Source organism: Anopheles nili, chromosome 2 (assembly GCF_943737925.1).
Source record: "Anopheles nili chromosome 2, idAnoNiliSN_F5_01, whole genome shotgun sequence".
In the NCBI taxonomy this organism is placed as follows: domain Eukaryota; kingdom Metazoa; phylum Arthropoda; class Insecta; order Diptera; family Culicidae; genus Anopheles; species Anopheles nili.
The window spans coordinates 77,976,813-77,993,597 of record NC_071291.1 but is presented as its reverse complement, the minus strand read 5'-3'; the positions used below and the strand labels follow the sequence as shown (position 1 = coordinate 77,993,597).

General features: G+C 37.5%; 3 protein-coding genes across 4 annotated transcripts in view; 1 reads left to right on the top strand and 2 right to left on the bottom strand.

The window, feature by feature from the left end:
- The first annotated feature begins 585 nt into the window (after positions 1 to 585).
- LOC128730237 (alanine--glyoxylate aminotransferase 2, mitochondrial) lies at positions 586 to 5,939 on the top strand. Its single transcript, XM_053823272.1, has 6 exons — positions 586 to 619; positions 1,880 to 2,111; positions 2,175 to 3,003; positions 3,087 to 3,200; positions 4,852 to 4,986; positions 5,790 to 5,939. The coding sequence occupies exons 1-6, from the start codon at positions 586 to 588 to the stop codon at positions 5,907 to 5,909; spliced, it is 1,464 nt and encodes a 487-aa protein (XP_053679247.1). The 3' UTR covers positions 5,910 to 5,939.
- A 418-nt stretch (positions 5,940 to 6,357) lies between these two features.
- LOC128731581 (protein pangolin, isoforms A/H/I/S-like) overlaps positions 6,358 to 16,785 on the bottom strand; it is a 49,525-nt gene continuing 39,097 nt past the window's right edge. The window contains exons 2-4 of the mRNA XM_053824711.1: positions 7,689 to 7,812; positions 7,165 to 7,332; positions 6,358 to 7,082 (exon numbers count right to left, since the gene is read on the bottom strand). Coding sequence (XP_053680686.1) covers positions 6,957 to 7,082; positions 7,165 to 7,332; positions 7,689 to 7,812 — 418 coding nt within the window. The 3' untranslated portion in view covers positions 6,358 to 6,956. The remainder of the gene's footprint in view (positions 7,083 to 7,164; positions 7,333 to 7,688; positions 7,813 to 16,785) is intronic.
- Positions 10,818 to 16,584, bottom strand: LOC128731582 (protein disulfide-isomerase). 2 transcript variants are annotated; one of them, XM_053824713.1, is made up of 4 exons: positions 16,529 to 16,584; positions 15,933 to 16,122; positions 12,097 to 13,367; positions 10,818 to 12,029 (listed from the first exon to the last, which is right to left on the bottom strand). In XM_053824713.1, the coding sequence occupies exons 2-4, from the start codon at positions 16,084 to 16,086 to the stop codon at positions 11,973 to 11,975; spliced, it is 1,482 nt and encodes a 493-aa protein (XP_053680688.1). In that variant the 5' UTR covers positions 16,087 to 16,122; positions 16,529 to 16,584; the 3' UTR covers positions 10,818 to 11,972. The 2 variants fall into 2 exon arrangements, with proteins under 2 accessions (XP_053680688.1, XP_053680687.1); XM_053824712.1 differs by lacking the exon at positions 16,529 to 16,584 and adding an exon at positions 16,252 to 16,368.

Genomic DNA, 16,785 nt, shown 5'->3' with positions numbered 1-16,785 from the left:
TTTGACTTCCAACGATCAAACTTTTAAGGATAAAGCTGACGCCTCAAAAAGTGCTTTCCTAACATAGTTTCTTACATACGCCAACAAAACTCTCTTACAAAATACAGATTTGAACAAAGCTTGGAGCTTTTGTCAACTATTTACTAGTTTTTATTCTTTAAAAACATCATATATTTATCCATCATATGTTAACCTATATGTCTGTATTGGGAATGTTTTTGAAAAACGAATTAAAAAAACAGTTTAGCTTCTAACCTTACAATGTAATGAATAAAAGCAAGACAAAAAGTTCACGACACTTCATTATGCGTGGAACTCCAGCGCCTATTGACTGCGGCTGGTTTAATCAAATCAATTGTGACCGTCGCACGCGTTGGTTTGCAATTTAATAAAGAGTAAAAAAACATGCCGTTTAGAGCGAGCATGCTTTAAAACGTCGAAAATCCGTATTCTGGTATACAGTGCTATAATTTTCTTGTTGTTAAGAACAATTTTTATATTTTAATTGACCGCTTTAGTTTGCGAGTACAAACTGCTGATTAGAATCAATAAAGCATCAATTTTGAATATAAATAAAGCATCACCATGTTCCTACTCCACCCACGATCCTCGTTATCAGGTTAGTTGAACATCGATTGTGAAATCCGCTGATATACTGTAGTAAGTAAGTTTCAAACAATAGGAATATGTACAGATACATCCGTTCATATGATGTTATTCGCAACAAACTGCAGTTTACGCTATTTAATATGTCGACTGGCCTAATCTTTTGTACTAATACACGTGTTCCATTGATTTCGGACACATGGTCGCGTACAATATGTTGTTGAGGTGATGAAAACATGGTACGTGTAAACTGTATGTATTTTACTGAAGGAAGCGAATACTTTGGTGGTGTGATTGGAAACAACTGCAGCTGAAATTCAAAGTCCCATTACATTTTTAAATTAAAGCAAATCAGATATTAGCTCCTTAAAATATAAATCAATCTTAGTATAACACCAGCGTGATTCATGATAATGAATTAAAATTGATGGAACGTCATTATCCAACATTTTGCGCCACCAAACAAACACGTAAAATGCAAATTTAAAAAAGTTGTACAGTTGGACAGTAAAGCAAACGTGTTTTTAAGAAAGTTAGACTATGGTACATGAATGATTTCTTTGGCCCGGACACTATTCCGAGCTGTTACACACGAAGGTTTGATACTGCATTTATTAACGAAGAGTAACTAGTTAGATTCAAGATTGCGTAGGTTCTATGCTATTTTTAGTTTCCATTCCATTCCTTGTACCATCCGTTGATAAAGCGTCGCAAACTGGTTGGTGGCTTTAGCGTTGGGGTAACTGTTATGCTAGAATAGTGAAAACCAAAGCATAATTGACCATTGTGCTAAAGTGAACAATTTACTCATTTCTATTTTTATTTTATAGTACAACATTGAATACAAAATTTTACCATCCATAACGTTGTTAGATTCTCTACCTATATCGTATTTGTTACAAATACGATCTTCTTTGAATAAATCGCACGATCAATGCTGATGGACCGGTTTTCTTACTCCACCAACACTACTTCAAACATCGTCTGGGGTAAAGAATCAGCGGATTTACCGCGATTATTTATGATGCGCATATAAAAATGTAAATAATTGTGACCTTCAGCCTCTCGGATCGAAGTTCGTAGTCATTGTCGCTCATAGCATTTGATTTTTTCCCAAAAATCCAACAAAATTGCGACTTCATACCGTTGTACCCTTTCCATTCGTTTGTTATTTAATCGTACTATACTTTCGTTCTAACAGCGTCAACTCTGCGCGGGCATATTCTATTAAATCGGTCACTCACTTCTCAGCCCAACCCAACTCAATATTCAGAATTGCACAAGCCACAACTGCAGCAGCAACATGGCCAAACAACATATAAAGGACAAAGTTACGAACAAGTAACAAAACTGCGCCAGCAATACTTGACACCAAATGTAACGTCTTATTACAAAAAACCTTTGCTTATTCACAAAGGAAGAGGTGCGCAACTTTTTGATCATGAAAAAAGTTATTTAGATATGTTTGGAGGAATCGTTACCGTTTCAGTTGGGCACTGTCATCCGTAAGACAATTTATTTATCTTTATCATGTCTGACACACTTTGTACCGAAGCATTGAATTGCAGGAAAGTAAATGCAGCTCTGGAGGATCAACTACGCAACTTATGGCACACAACGAATATTTACATGCACCCAAAACTACACGAGTATGCGGAGAAGCTCGTTGCGAAGATGCCCGGGGATCTGAAGAACGTGTATTTTGTCAATTCTGGTTCGGAGGCAAATGATTTGGCCATGATGATTGCGCGATTGTACACCGGAAATCATGACATAATTAGTTTTCGAAATGCCTACCACGGAGCGTCCCCGTACACAATGGGTTTAACAGCGCATGCAACCTGGCGTTATGCACTGCCTGGGGTAAACAGCGGTATTCATCACGCCATGAATCCAGACCCTTATACCGGAATTTGGGGTGGAAAGCAATGTCGTGATTCCCCGGTACAAACCACCCGTGGTTGTGACTGTGCAGTGGGTCAATGTAACGCAACAGACAAGTACTATGAACAATTGGAACAAATTTTTAAATTTTCGTTGCCAAGAGGCAAGGTGGCCGGAATGTTTGCCGAATCTATTCAAGGAGTTGGTGGCACGGTGCAATACACCAAGGATTATATAAAACGAGCAGCTGAGCTTGTACGCGCGAATGGGGGATTGTTCATATCGGATGAGGTACAATCTGGTTTTGGTCGAACTGGAGAACATTATTGGGGCTTCGAAGCTCACGATATTGTACCAGATATTGTGACGATGGCGAAGGGAATTGGAAATGGATTCCCTATTGGCGCTGTGGTTACGTCGCGCAAAGTTGCGAATGTTTTATCTCAGGCTTTACATTTCAACACCTTTGGTGGTAATCCCTTAGCCTGCGCTGTAGGCATAGCCGTACTTGACGTAAGCATTCAACGTGATAAATTTATTGCAAAATATGATCAAACATAATTATTTTACTCTGCCCTCGATTTTTCCTTACGTAGGTCATAGATGAGGAGCAACTGCAGAAGAACTCATTGGAAGTGGGTACTTATTTCCTCAAGGGTCTTGAAAAATTGCGCGATAAGCACGATGTCATCGGTGACGTCCGTGGAAAGGTAAGATATCTCCTAGTGTCTCGTTTGCAGCTCCACATCGGTTAACGGGGCTGCAGCAGATATTGATACATTTTGCCTGTCTGTTGATGCCGATGGGTTTTCGTACATCGGATTGTCAAACGACGAAGTATGTAGTTTCTCAACGTCTATCAAATCAATAGCGGTATTTACTCGTTCTTCGTTATCCGGCTCATGCCGCAGTTGGTTGGCAAAGTTAACATCTACTGACAACCCATCGTCGTCACTTTTTGGATCGAAGCGTGCAAAAACAAATGGCGTAAAGAAAAATTGCCTATCACGCATCGTAGCTCTTAGCCGCGGAATAAGCGTGGTGTCATAGTAATACGCGTATAGGACACTAAAGAAAATGGTAGTAGCTATGAGTGTTAGTAGAAAGAATGCTAACACTTGTTCTCCTTCTACCGGAGTATGTGGTTGCCCGGCGTGCAAAATGTGGAACCCTAAGATAAATGAAACGGCAAAAATTAGAGCAACAAACTGCAATTAAGTACTTACTTTCCATTCCTTACCAGATGAAAATTGTTGCTCAAAAAATGGCCGCAACGCATTCAGCAATTGGATACATTTTTCACCATACTCGCCCTTGTCTACTACAATAAACTGCAGGACGTCTTCCCCTTCCGAGCGATCAATCCCCAAATGGTACTCTATATTTGAGCTATCGGTATCCGTCGACGAAATCTTTCGATTTAGCTTATAAGCAAACGATCGCAGACTGAAAACTCCTTGAAGTGTGGCCATGTTCATACGAAATACGCTTCCACACAGTGGGCAGCAGTGTCCTGCGGGCAGTATTGGTGAAACACAATGTGGTATGGAACAACGCTCATTTGAACAGATAGCACTCATTTGTTGTGGTTGCTGACAAGGACATTTTTCCGCGTTGGTACATTTACCCTGAAGAATGAGCGTATCCTCGGCATTGTAGAACAACAGTTGTCCCAGTTGCGACAACATGAATGTTTGCACATTTTCGATTCCCTCAATAGTGCCTTTGATATTGATGTGATCTACTACAATCGATTCGTGGTATTGCATGTCTATTGGTTTCGGCATACCACGCTTGCTCATATCGAACAAAGCGGTCTCATACTGACAAGGAATTCGCTCGATATGCGGTACGGCAGCGTTCGGAATTTGTAGGAAAGACCGTTGTTCATCATAACTCGCCCAGTTACTACCAGAATAGTACGGCGTGCGGCCTGGTGCCTTGAATTGCGCTACTGAAATTTCGGTAGATTCCGTAGTGTGTATATTTAGCGAAAATGATTTTTCTGGCATGATTAGAGCTCCTTGATGTGGCAAAATAAGTGAACTAACGGTCACAATGTCTGCCGGCAGCTCAACCAGTGCGTTTAGTTTACTGGGAAAAAATATCGTTTGCCTGGCGAAAGGCAACTCTGCTGCTATCCAGTTGGAGGTGTCCATAAAGTCCACGCGTGGTAACCACAGTTTTGTACTTTTGGCGAATTGAAAATAGAGCACCTGCATGATCACGACGACACTATACGTACTTGCTTTCATGTTAAAACTTAACTGCAAACTGCTCCAGAATAAAATCACTCAAAGGGGCGTCAAAGGGGAGGTAACGCCGGCATTCTAGCTGGATTTTTTTTCGATTATGTTCTAGGGCCTAATGATTGGTGTAGAGCTGGTTGCTGATAAGGAAACAAGACAGCATTTGAGCGCACCACATTTCGTCGACATTTGGGAGATGTGCAAGGACATGGGGGTACTTTTTGGCCGCGGTGGTCTGAATGCTAACGTAAGTATGGAAATGTTGAGTATGGTCGAAAAAGATTCAAATATCAAAATAATATTTAATATTTGCACGTAAGATGAACATTCTTATATTTACACTACGGGTATTTCAATACAATATGGACACTAACAAAGTGGACTCCATGCTATTTTGCTTCCTCTCAACAGATCCTTAGAATTAAGCCTCCGATGTGCATAAACAAGACCGACGTCGATTTTTCCTTGCAAGTCCTAGATATTGCTTTGAGAAAACATTCGGAAAAGATGCTAAAATTGGTTTAAAATTACCATTCCTCCCAGCAAAAATGGCAGTTAATATAATACAGCAAAAAAAAAAAATGGACGAAATATATCACACAAGCGTTATGAATCGGATAATAAACTAAACCTACACCACGACAGAATATTTGCAAATCTTTGGTTGAAATGGTTGTTCTAATGAAATTATTTTATTTGAGGATGTAAGTGTGTTTTTTATCTCACACGAGTTTTTGATCCGAGCCACGCCTTAAAATAACGACACCAAATTTCAAACATTACATTTCCAACTGGAAATGCTAGGAACAGCTAACAGTGAAACAATAAATGATTGAATTCAGTATTCTTTCAGCTTAGAAAGGTGTTGCGTGTTTTCAGCTGTATCAATTTTATGAATTCGTCTTGTTTTAAACAACATTAATTGAGAATATTCTATTAATACCCTTGCTAATTAAACAAACCTGATGTAGTGTGTAAAACCATTTAAGCAATGCATATATAGCTTTACGCATATTTTAGTAACACTGTCAACCTTTCCCTGTGAAACAGGTACTTCGTATTAAGCCTCCTATGTGCGTTAATCAAAGCGATGTGGATTATGCACTGACGGTCATTGATTATTGCTGTGAACAGTACATGAAGAAACGGAAACGCGGGTGCAGGCGATAAACTTCATCATTAAACAGTTTATACATTCGATCATCTAAGTCAAAAACAAAAGACAAGAAATGTGATGTTTGTAGTAATAAATCTTGCCTTTTCATAATAATACTACCGTATTTTATCGAGCAAAGTACAAACTTTATTTAAAAAAAAACTGATAAATAGTTCCTGTGCACTGTATTCGAAAGTCATCATATCAATGATTAGATGAAAAATTCGTCGAAAGAATCATGTCGTGAAAGAAACATTGCTTATTGTACGAAATGAACGATAGTTTTTTTTTGTATAAATTTGGTACGATTCAAATTTTTGGAAAGTAATTGAATAAAAAAAAATGAAATTTTTCTTTCTCGCCCAATCTAATGTTCGTTTTATGTGTCATTTAGCATATAATTAAGGTAAATAGAACATCAATTTACATGTTATGTTTTTCTTTATTTTATGCTCTGATTGATATATGACATTTAAAAGATTCATGATTTTCAAATAAATACATTGGAACCATATTTAACAATAATGTCTCGAACATGCAATAGGGTCTTTAATTTATTGAGTTAATGGTATGTTTTTGAAAAAGTGTTGCAGATCGACATCAAAAAATATAAAACTGTTGATTTTAGCCTTCTCCTCATTAACTTTCATTATTTATGCTCAGATACCACTTTATACTGTATTCAGATTAATACATATTTCGAGAATATACAAAATCAAACCTTTCGTGCTTGGACGGTTTTTCAAGACAGTCACGAGAACGTGGAATAAGCTTGCGATTCTATAGATTCGCGTGATTGAGACTCATTTTGTAAAAACACTAGTCTTGCATTTTATAAAATTATTCTCATGAAATGATTACCCACTTTTGCGGTAACATTTCTTTTTTCATATTATAAGATGTTTTTTTTCGAATTCACTATTTTAAATATTGATTCTTAAAATTTAACGAGGCTCTATCGAGGGTCAATAAATAATGATATCACCTAAAATAATACAATTATTAGACTGATTTCACTAGCCTAGTGTGGAAAGACATGCATGAAAACGAAGGGAATACTATCATGCTTCAATTTCGATCAAAATTTTTTCATCAGAATCTGCATCGGTCGTTGCTAGCAGCGCTGCAGAAAGTTCCAACCGTGCCTTTTGAATCACCCACACCATCAACGCAGCTCCTACTATAACCTGGGCATTATACATAGGAATTGAATATTAACTTCTAATAGTTCAAATATTTATCAAAGTGATAATATTGTGAACGCATTACCTCCACAACGAATACACCATACCCTGCCAATCCTAGTGCTGCGTTGTGATCGTTTAGCACTTCGTGAATGGAACGCAGCTTTGAGCCAAGGTATACGTTAATTGTTTGCGCTGGGAGTAACCCGATAACTGTGCCAACATGATAGCTTCGTGTATTCACCGAACTTATCTGTAAAATAGGTATAAATGCGACTGATGAAAAGTTACAAGTAATTTAGTATTGTAATATCTAGCTAGAATAACATTGCATTGGTAATACGGTCCAACAGTTATACTCATGTTCACGAGAAATACAGTTCAAGATATACTAATTACAGACGTTTAAATATATTAATGCGGGTAAATAGCGCCATGCTAATTGAAACAACCAGCTATAATGTACCAAAAAGCAAATATGTTCGTGATACCTAAACCCGATACACGATTACGTTACGTTACGAACGAAAAAAAGTGATCAAGAGACCATCAAATTTTTTATGTGTTTATCTTGAAGATAAAGATGATTCAAACAAAATTATAACTTACACCAAATATTGTATTTTGCAGTCCGAATGGAATGGGTGTCAATCGTGCAAAGATAACGATCTTAAAGGCTTTTGGTCCAGAAATAACACGCAGTATGGCGCGACCCGTTTCGTTTTTAATGTATCTGGAATAAAAAAAATAATTAAAAGTAAACTTACATCCACTTTTTAATCTAATATATAACATATAACTCCTCATAACATAATGACATGGCACGCCAAAAATAATAGAAAAATATGACAGGAAACAAATTAAATCTTGTGCCTACTATTCTTATTGATGTGGTAGCTAATTTTTGCATATTAATAAAGTGCTTGTGAACATGCAGAATTATACTCACTGTGAAATTACACAGCAATTTCTAGCCAGAAATAAGGCAAATTGGCTTAAAACTAATTTGACATATGACTTTTATTGACGCCATTCATTATTTATTACGGATTGTAAGTTTTCTTTAGCGAAATGATCAATAGATAACACTTACTTGTGAATGGGTAGTTTGGTTTGTAGCGATTTAATCGTGTTGTGCGCAATGGCCACGCCAAGATTTGCACCGATAACAACGGTTAGCAAACCTCGGACGAATCCAAACAGGTAACCACTTGCGATGATCAACACAAGATACCCAACCGTTACCGGGAAGCTGATGATTGTGAACATACAAAGGAAAATGACGAATGTGATCCACGAATTCTGTGTCTCAATCCAGTATAGAACATCTTTCGCGGTATCACGGAACATGTAAATGAGCAGAATAAGTCCGACCAACAAGCAGAGCGGAAACAGATAGTTGAGTACAGGCTTTCGCTGCGTAGCTACCATTCGCTGTAATCGGAAAATCAGACTATCTCTCATTGCGATCGAATCGATGGAGCTGGCGGTTTTAATTTTCTCGCTACAAACTGCTCTATTGGCAACTGGCAATGATGAAAACGTCCTTGTTAGAGCTAAATTTGTAGATTTGTTGTCCTGGTATAGTTCGGGGTTGGTAGCCTGCCGCTGATCGTATATTCGTTGTCGTTCGCTCTTGACCGTGTGCTTCGATGTTGGAATTAATTCGAGCACACGATTATTCGTATTGAAGTTTAATTGGTTTTCTTCCACCGAAATTATAGTGGTGTATGGTTCAGATGGTGAATTAAAACTTGTTAATGCGTTTTGTACGCCCCGTTCCTCTGCTTGCGGTTCTAAGAATCGGGGTTGATTTGGCTTGTCGGAGACGGAACACCGAAAAGTAGTTATCACGGAAGGTACGGACATAGAAAACGAGCCACAATTCGATGATGCAAGTGTAGTTGGAGCGGTTGAAATAATAAATGTTGGTGAAACCGATGTGGCCAGTTGATGGCAGCCTTGCGAAGGTTTCGTGACGTAATCCGATTGTACTGCTTGCTCACCAAAACCGTTCCCATTATTATCCAAAAAGTTCATGCTAAACTGGAATCAGCTCTCGTTCTCTGAATACGTTAATTGTAGATAATTTGAAAAGAAAAACACCAATCAGTAAGCGTATCGCATTCAACATATTGGTCCTCTGAGCCCCACACAGCGCACCTGACTATACTAAGCGATTAACTTTAGTATGACGTTCAAATTACGGTTTAGGTGCCATTGTATATTACTGTTTGCAGTCATTACATCTACAAAAAATATATAGAAAAAAACTATTTTTAATCACAAATGGACAAACGATACTCAAATCCACACCTAGATAAGATATGTACAAAAACGAAAAGAGTGATAGCTAATTTATAGCAGGAATTATTATTTAAGTAAACAAAAAATCCCTTGACTCCTTTACGAAGTACCTACTCACTGAATCACGTGTTGCAAGAATCATAAGAATACCTTAAAGAAAGCACTTCAACCAGCCTTTTGTTTTACTATTTCCTGGAGAATCCTAATAGTTAAAAAACTGCTCCTTCTAGAGGACCGAATATCTTTTTAATGGTAATGCAGTTTATTGATATTACGACAGAATTTGTATCAGACATTTGATGTTGCATTATTATTTACAACGGTCGTTGATACAATTACCAATAGAAAGATTTTTGTAAATTTAAGTTGACTTATAAATGCATTCTACATAGCTGCATTATTTTGATAAATAACGGAGCTAAAAGGCAAAAAAATATAACTAATATTTATTCTTTTTACACACTAGATAAACGAACGAATTTCGTTGAATTATGGAAAAAATCAAATCAACTTTTTTCATACACCAACTATGCAATGAATTTCGTTCCCTTGCAATCATGTAGTAAAGGAGTTCGCAACGGAATACATTGCAAAAACGAATAACTAAATTAATAAAAATAATAGAATCATTAGTCCTAGGCTTATGGTCCTTCAGTCAACCTACAATCAAACTATTGATCTGTATTCCATTGCTTTCGCACATTGTACAAATCAGCAAACGATCTAAAGGTGATTAGTTTATGTTAATCTTGTACGATTTGATATTTTTTTGAAATTTATACTTGATCAATAGGTTTGATAAATTTCTAGAATGCTAATAAAACTGATTTAAGCAAACTTGCTAATGCAAGTAATTTGATCAACCAAGAGACGAAAAACAGATCATAATCAATGCGTCGACACTAATATCAACAACTACTTACCCACTTGTATCAATCAGCCTCAGCTAATAACCGCATCATGTTTCATGTTGGTTTTGAATATATAGTTTCTTAACATACATTAATTAATTTTCAACAACGCAGCACAATCTCAATCACAAATAGATATTCTCTTCAAAACAATCGGGCCACATGACACTTTTGCCTGTGACAATTGACATATGATTACAGAAACGTCAGCTATAATACGTTGCGTATTTTTCAATCATAAATCTACCAATGTAAATACTGTTGCAAATTTATATATTACGAAACGCATTGTAATTCAATATAGCCAATTTGCAAATATTATCATGTGTTTTCTGATATCATAAAAATAAAATCGCTTTTAAAAAAATTCAAATTTAAAAAAATTGTAGTTCATACAAATACATAAAGTTTATTATAAAAATGTTTCATTTCTTCATGATCAAACAGTATACATTACAGAAAATAAAAATAGTAGTTTTTCAACATATGTCATTGAATTCAACATTGTTGAACACGGCGCGCCTCCCTGTGGATATTCAACATTTAAGAATTTATTTCAATTGCGAAATGAATATAACAGAACGTTAATTTAACATGAACTTGGAAAATGATCTGTTAAAAGAACACATTATGTACGTACGATTTAGACATTAAATATCGAACACCCTGTTCTTTTTCTCTTCTTATGAACTAAAAAACTTAGAAAAGCAATGTAAAAGAAATAATTTAAATCCGTTTATCAAGATTTTCAATTTATTTTAATGCCTTGAGTGTTCTATCGCCGCTTGTGTGACTATGGTGTATGTGGATTTTGTGGATCTTTTTGTTAGTGCAGGAAGTTTATCGTTACTGTTACTGCCACCACACAAAATGATGGAGTTAGCTATTACGCTCCTAATGTTAATATAACATTCTTCACAGTTTTGCCTAGATCAACTTATCAAATGCAAACATTTGTATGTTTCTACAATTCACGCTGCCCCTTTACGTTTTTCTTGTGATCTGCGCAATTTTCCTTGCGATAACCTGGTCCTATGTACCTACTACACATAAGCCTTCGCATGTTTGGGTAAGTTGTATCGCGCCGTATGAGATGTTTCATGCACATTCCTTCTACTATTTCTTCCATGGAGCCCATGCTGTCGTAGAATTCATATATTATTGTTTAGGAAGAGGGAAAAACTAAGAAAATACATTCCATTTTCCAGAATTTGGGAAATGCGTACCGCTGTTGTTAACATGATCCCGAAACATTGGCGGTCCCAGTAAATGCACGCACAAAAATGATTGTGGAGATGTAAAACACGTGTTTTACACTGCTGGTGTTTGGGAAATTCATCTATATCGCATCATATAACATCTTACAGAACCCCATCGTAAAATATAGTATATTACAGTCTCTTTGCGAAGTTTTACATTAATATTATGCACACGCGTTATCTTCTTTTGAAAGGGAATTATATGGATTTGTTACTGGCTTTTAGAGAAGGTTCGTCGTGTTAGTAATTAGAACCTAAGACCGAAATTGTTAAAACTCAATTTCCGGATAAAACGGGTTGTAGAACCAATGATGATTTTGGACTTAGAATATTTCTCGTTCTTTTTTCTGCTTTGTTGACTAACACTCGAGGACAGACACATGGTGTGCGATTTGGAATCCTCATATTCTGGATGCTTACAATTCATCCTTGGTTGGTTTGTCTTCCTTATCGGCTTCCTCTCCCTCCATTTGCTACAAAACCCATAAAAAAAGTTTATTAGTACAAAAGCTTGAATCAATAACAATAATAAATACAAACCTCATCCTTTTCGCCCTCCAGGAACTTCACGAAACCTTCAAGAGTACGTTCCCCTTTGAATTCTACCTTTTCATTATCGCCCTTTCGGTACAGATAGATTGTAGGGAAAGAAGATATCTTCGTGTGTTCGAGCTCGTTGGCAGTAGCGTCAATTTTGGCGATCAGAACACTATCACTGTCTTTGTACTTTTCGCCGAGTTTATCATAGATCGGAACCAGCTGCTTGCAGTGACCGCACCAAGGTGCATAGAATTCCACCAGTACATCCTTAGTGCTGTCAAAGGCAACTTCGTCGAATTTAGTAGCCACGAGTACCTTAACCGGTTCTTTGTCCCAGTCTTCGGGAAGGTCCTGCGAAAGCAAATGTTGCTTCACTTTACCGTCGAGGAACGATTGCACAAATTCGCCAATTTTTTCCGCAGACAAATCCTTGGTTTCGGGTTTGTATTTAGCCATATCCTCTTCTAGACGGATTATGCGCAACGACGGCACCTCATCCTTCTTCATACCGAAAAATTCCAGAATACGAGTGTGATCCTCTTGGTCGGCGTCAATCGTAACAAACAGGATTTGTTCACGGAATTTCTTTGCCACTTCTTTGGCTGGCTCAACAAACTCCTTTAAATGGCCGGCCTCTTTGGAAATAAAGAACAGCAAGTGGCTTTTAATTTCTCCACCAAAGATCTTTTGTGCCGTCTCGTGACTGAAATCTACGATCAAGGGCAAGGCCTGAGCGGCTACGAACTTTTTGAGAGCTTCTTCAGTGGCTTCGCCTTCAAAAACGGCTTTACCCTCATCGAAGTTCTTGAACAATACAACAGAACCGCATTTTGCCTCATATTTGGCGTAAACCTCCTCGCTACTCGTCACGCCAAATGGATAGTCATCAACAGCAACTGCCGTGGACAAGAATGCCTTTGCTTCTTTCGAATCACGATCCTTAAAGAAACCAACGACGGCCACATTGTTCTCTTTCAAAAACTCTTCCGTTGCTTCTACGGTGTCCAGTTCCTTTGCAGCCGGTCCTGTCTTTTTCTCCAACCAAGATACAATTGTGTCCTGTTCACGTCCACCAGTATAGTCGACATGCGATCCACCGCGGAAGAATTTAAGCGTCGGATATCCACGGATGCCATACTTCTCTGCTAGCTCCGGCTCAACGGTAGCATCAACCTTAGCTAATTTGATGTTGGATTCTTTGTCCGCTAGTACCTTGGCGGCCTTCGCGTACTCGGGAGCTAGAGCTTTGCAGTGGCCGCACCACGGCGCATCTGGAAACACACATAATAAATAAGAATGAATGTATTTTATATAAACTACGTAACCTAATCGTATCTAAAGAGCTCAAATTTAAATCGTGTCAGCGGCTGTTGGCCTTCGGTGTCTACCAGTCTATGAAATTAAATTTTCTATGTAAACGAATTTATCATTTTTTTATTTCGTAATCCATAATTACGAAGAACATTTCCTCCTCTCCTTTGCTTTATCCCGGGTATCTTTGGCGTCTATGAGTCTATGAAATTAAATTTTCTATGTGAACTAATATATCATTTTCTTTATTTTGTTAGATGGCTTGCATAATTGTTAAGGACATTTCCTCCTTTTCTTTGCATTATTCTGGGCATATTCGTATAAAATTACATTTTATTTATCCTTATTATTTCATTGCATGACAATCAAAATTTTCAAACCCAAATTGAAAATACTTTTCATGTTTTGTATAATAGGCAGCAGCGTCAACAGTAGTTTTGATAGATAGAAAAATTTCCTACATGTGTGCGCGAGTAAAACGAATCAAAGGTAGAACCTGTCCACCAGCAGGGAGAGGGGTTAGTGACCGCTAGCATACACGACTGTGGAAGTAACCCGATTTCCTTACTGAGCAGCAAATCATGTCAATAGCATGTGCATCTTCCGACACATACAACTACATAACCAGTAACTTGGTTAGCGCATCGCGATAGTAGATGCGCACGCTATGCTCAACGTAAACCAAACAGTCGCAACATATACGTCAGTGTGTTGGTTTTGGTACAACCGGCTAGCCGACACGTCATAAAAACCGGTTCAATTGGTCCGGAGTTTTGTTTTAAATTTTTCAATAGAGTAGGAGCTTTATCGTTTATAGCAAATGGACGTTATTTGTCCTATTATTACTAGTTTAATTTTTCTAATGATTATGAAACAAACCCGATAACATCACCTTACAAAGATTATTCGGACAATAGTAACATTTCTATATATGAATTAAGAAAATTATCTTGAAAAGTATTATTTGTGTTACGAAGTTCAGATTGCTGATGGTTGTTAAACATGGAAGTTTGTCATTGATTTTTAAGAATTTCATCAATTTGTTTGGCAGAATTATACGCATGGTGTTATCGTGAACATTCGATGCTTGTAACTGATAGCGGAACCAGTACCTACATAGCATAGTAATTACTTTACACTGACGTTAAACGCGAGCGATAAGAACCAAGAAATACCAGTACCATAATTCTAATATGATCGCTTTTACCTATTATACCTTATAACTGGGAACTTCAGCACACAAAGTAAATGTTTTACTCTTGCACACGCGTCTTTGTTTTGCCGATCTACTTCTCTCTTTTCTCGATCCATAAACATACAAGAAAAACATACAAATAGAACAAATACAAACATTTGCATTAAGAGGTATTTAATCGAGACAAAAACCAGATATTCAAATCTAAAAAGTCAGCTGTGTAAACATGGGAAAATCTGTAACGTTTTCTTCAATTTGCTCTGCGTTCTATGTTTGCTACCTTCAAAATCTGTCGGTCTTGCACGATGTTTGCAGTATTCTATAAAGCAAATTGAATCTCTTTAGACATGTGTTAAAAATCCGATAAAGAAAAAATACAGTATCAGGACGACGTGGCATAAAGAATTTAGGTAGCAAGCCAAGTAACCGAACAACTACTGATAAAGATGTGTGTTACAGCGTAAGCTGCAGCTAATGCACCAACAATAGATACAAGCAAATCATCAGTTCGTATCATTATTCTTAAGATACGTGAAAATAAAAATCTAAAAACCAAACTTATATTACGTGGATCTGGTTTGGTAACATGTTTTTTATTATATTATTAGTATTTAATTTGAATTTACTTTTCAAAAACTTTTCACAAAACGAACAAAATCACGGAGCTCCTGAAAGAAATAGCCAATCGGCGAATGAGAACAAATGTATGCCAAGTCAGGAACAATCTTGTCACTATTCAGATTTCGCAAATTAGAAGACACCTTAACACAAAAAGTAATATATTGATTTCTGTATGTGCCGGTTGGTATTTCATAGGTTAAGCGAGCTTATGAAGAGTACACTGGTCGTTAAGGGGTGGGGGGGTGGGCGAAAAGTCGTGAACTCTATGACGGTACGCTGGTCACGCAAAAACTTCCACGTATACAACGATTTCAAAAGCGAAGCCGCGCTTACCGGTTTCAAGGACAGTGAAAAGACGCTGCCTTTTCTATATTTTTTATGCAAGAAAGGCCAAGAAGACGTAGTTAACATAACCCACAGCAATTACAGGTAATCTTGTCATTATATACAACGTAATACAAAAGTGGTACCTTTGCAGATGGTTGATGATTTGATCCAACTTTATATTTCGACATGTGTTTTACTCAGTGAACAACAATAAATTGTTGTATGGTATGATGGTAGAATTGTCACTGCTGTAATGCATAATTATGCTACGACCATCAACGTATTAACACATAGCCTAATTTCTTACTAAAATGCTTTAGTATGAAAATTTCTAATTTCCATGATAATCCGAAAACTTAATTACAGGTAACTCATTACTTACAAAATTCGACCAGCACAAACTCGTTCTTGGCGACGACCGAATCGAAGTTATCCTTAGTTAAAACCAGAACTCCATCTTCGGTTTTGACCTCTTCCTCCGCAATCGCCACGGTGGCAGTGGCTAGCACCAGGGCAAATGCCGATAGTAGCCTCATCTTCCTCTTCGGTTGTGCTCACTAGACTTTGTACAACTGAAGCGTTGGATGCGTGGTAAATGAACGCGGGTGGGTTGTAATAAAAGGAGACAAGAGAAATAGTATCGTTAGCCTCGCTTATGATTGAACCCCTCACACAGGTGGTGGGTTAACAACGAGACGCACTACTGAGAAAACTTGGGCTCGGCCAATGATAGAACTGAACACCCGAACGAGACGATGAACAATGAGAAAATCAGAGGAATAGAGAAGGACTTTAAGCAAACCCGCTATGCGTGATGCGTGAATGCAATGACAGGAATGTGAGCGTGGACGGGACGTGACGCGGGGGGATCGAGTAGATCGGATGGTACAGCACGTCGAGCACTAAGAAAAGATATCGTTTAAGATACGCGTTCTAGCGTTAAGGAGTTTTCCTGATTCACATTCCGGTTGTACTTACATTTTAGAAAAACGAAAAAATCACTCGTTTCTTTTCACTGACGTGGCGGCAAGCTATAGAACAGCGGAAAACGACACACATACAAATCAATTAATGAAGTTGGAATGACATTAATGTCAAATGTGACAATAATTCAAAGGGTGACGATCGAGAAATTAAATACATAAGATGAGTGCATTTGATACTTAGTAACATTGCAATATATGACTTCCGCTTTTTTTCTAAATAATTAAATTAGATTTGGATTTCGCTAGATA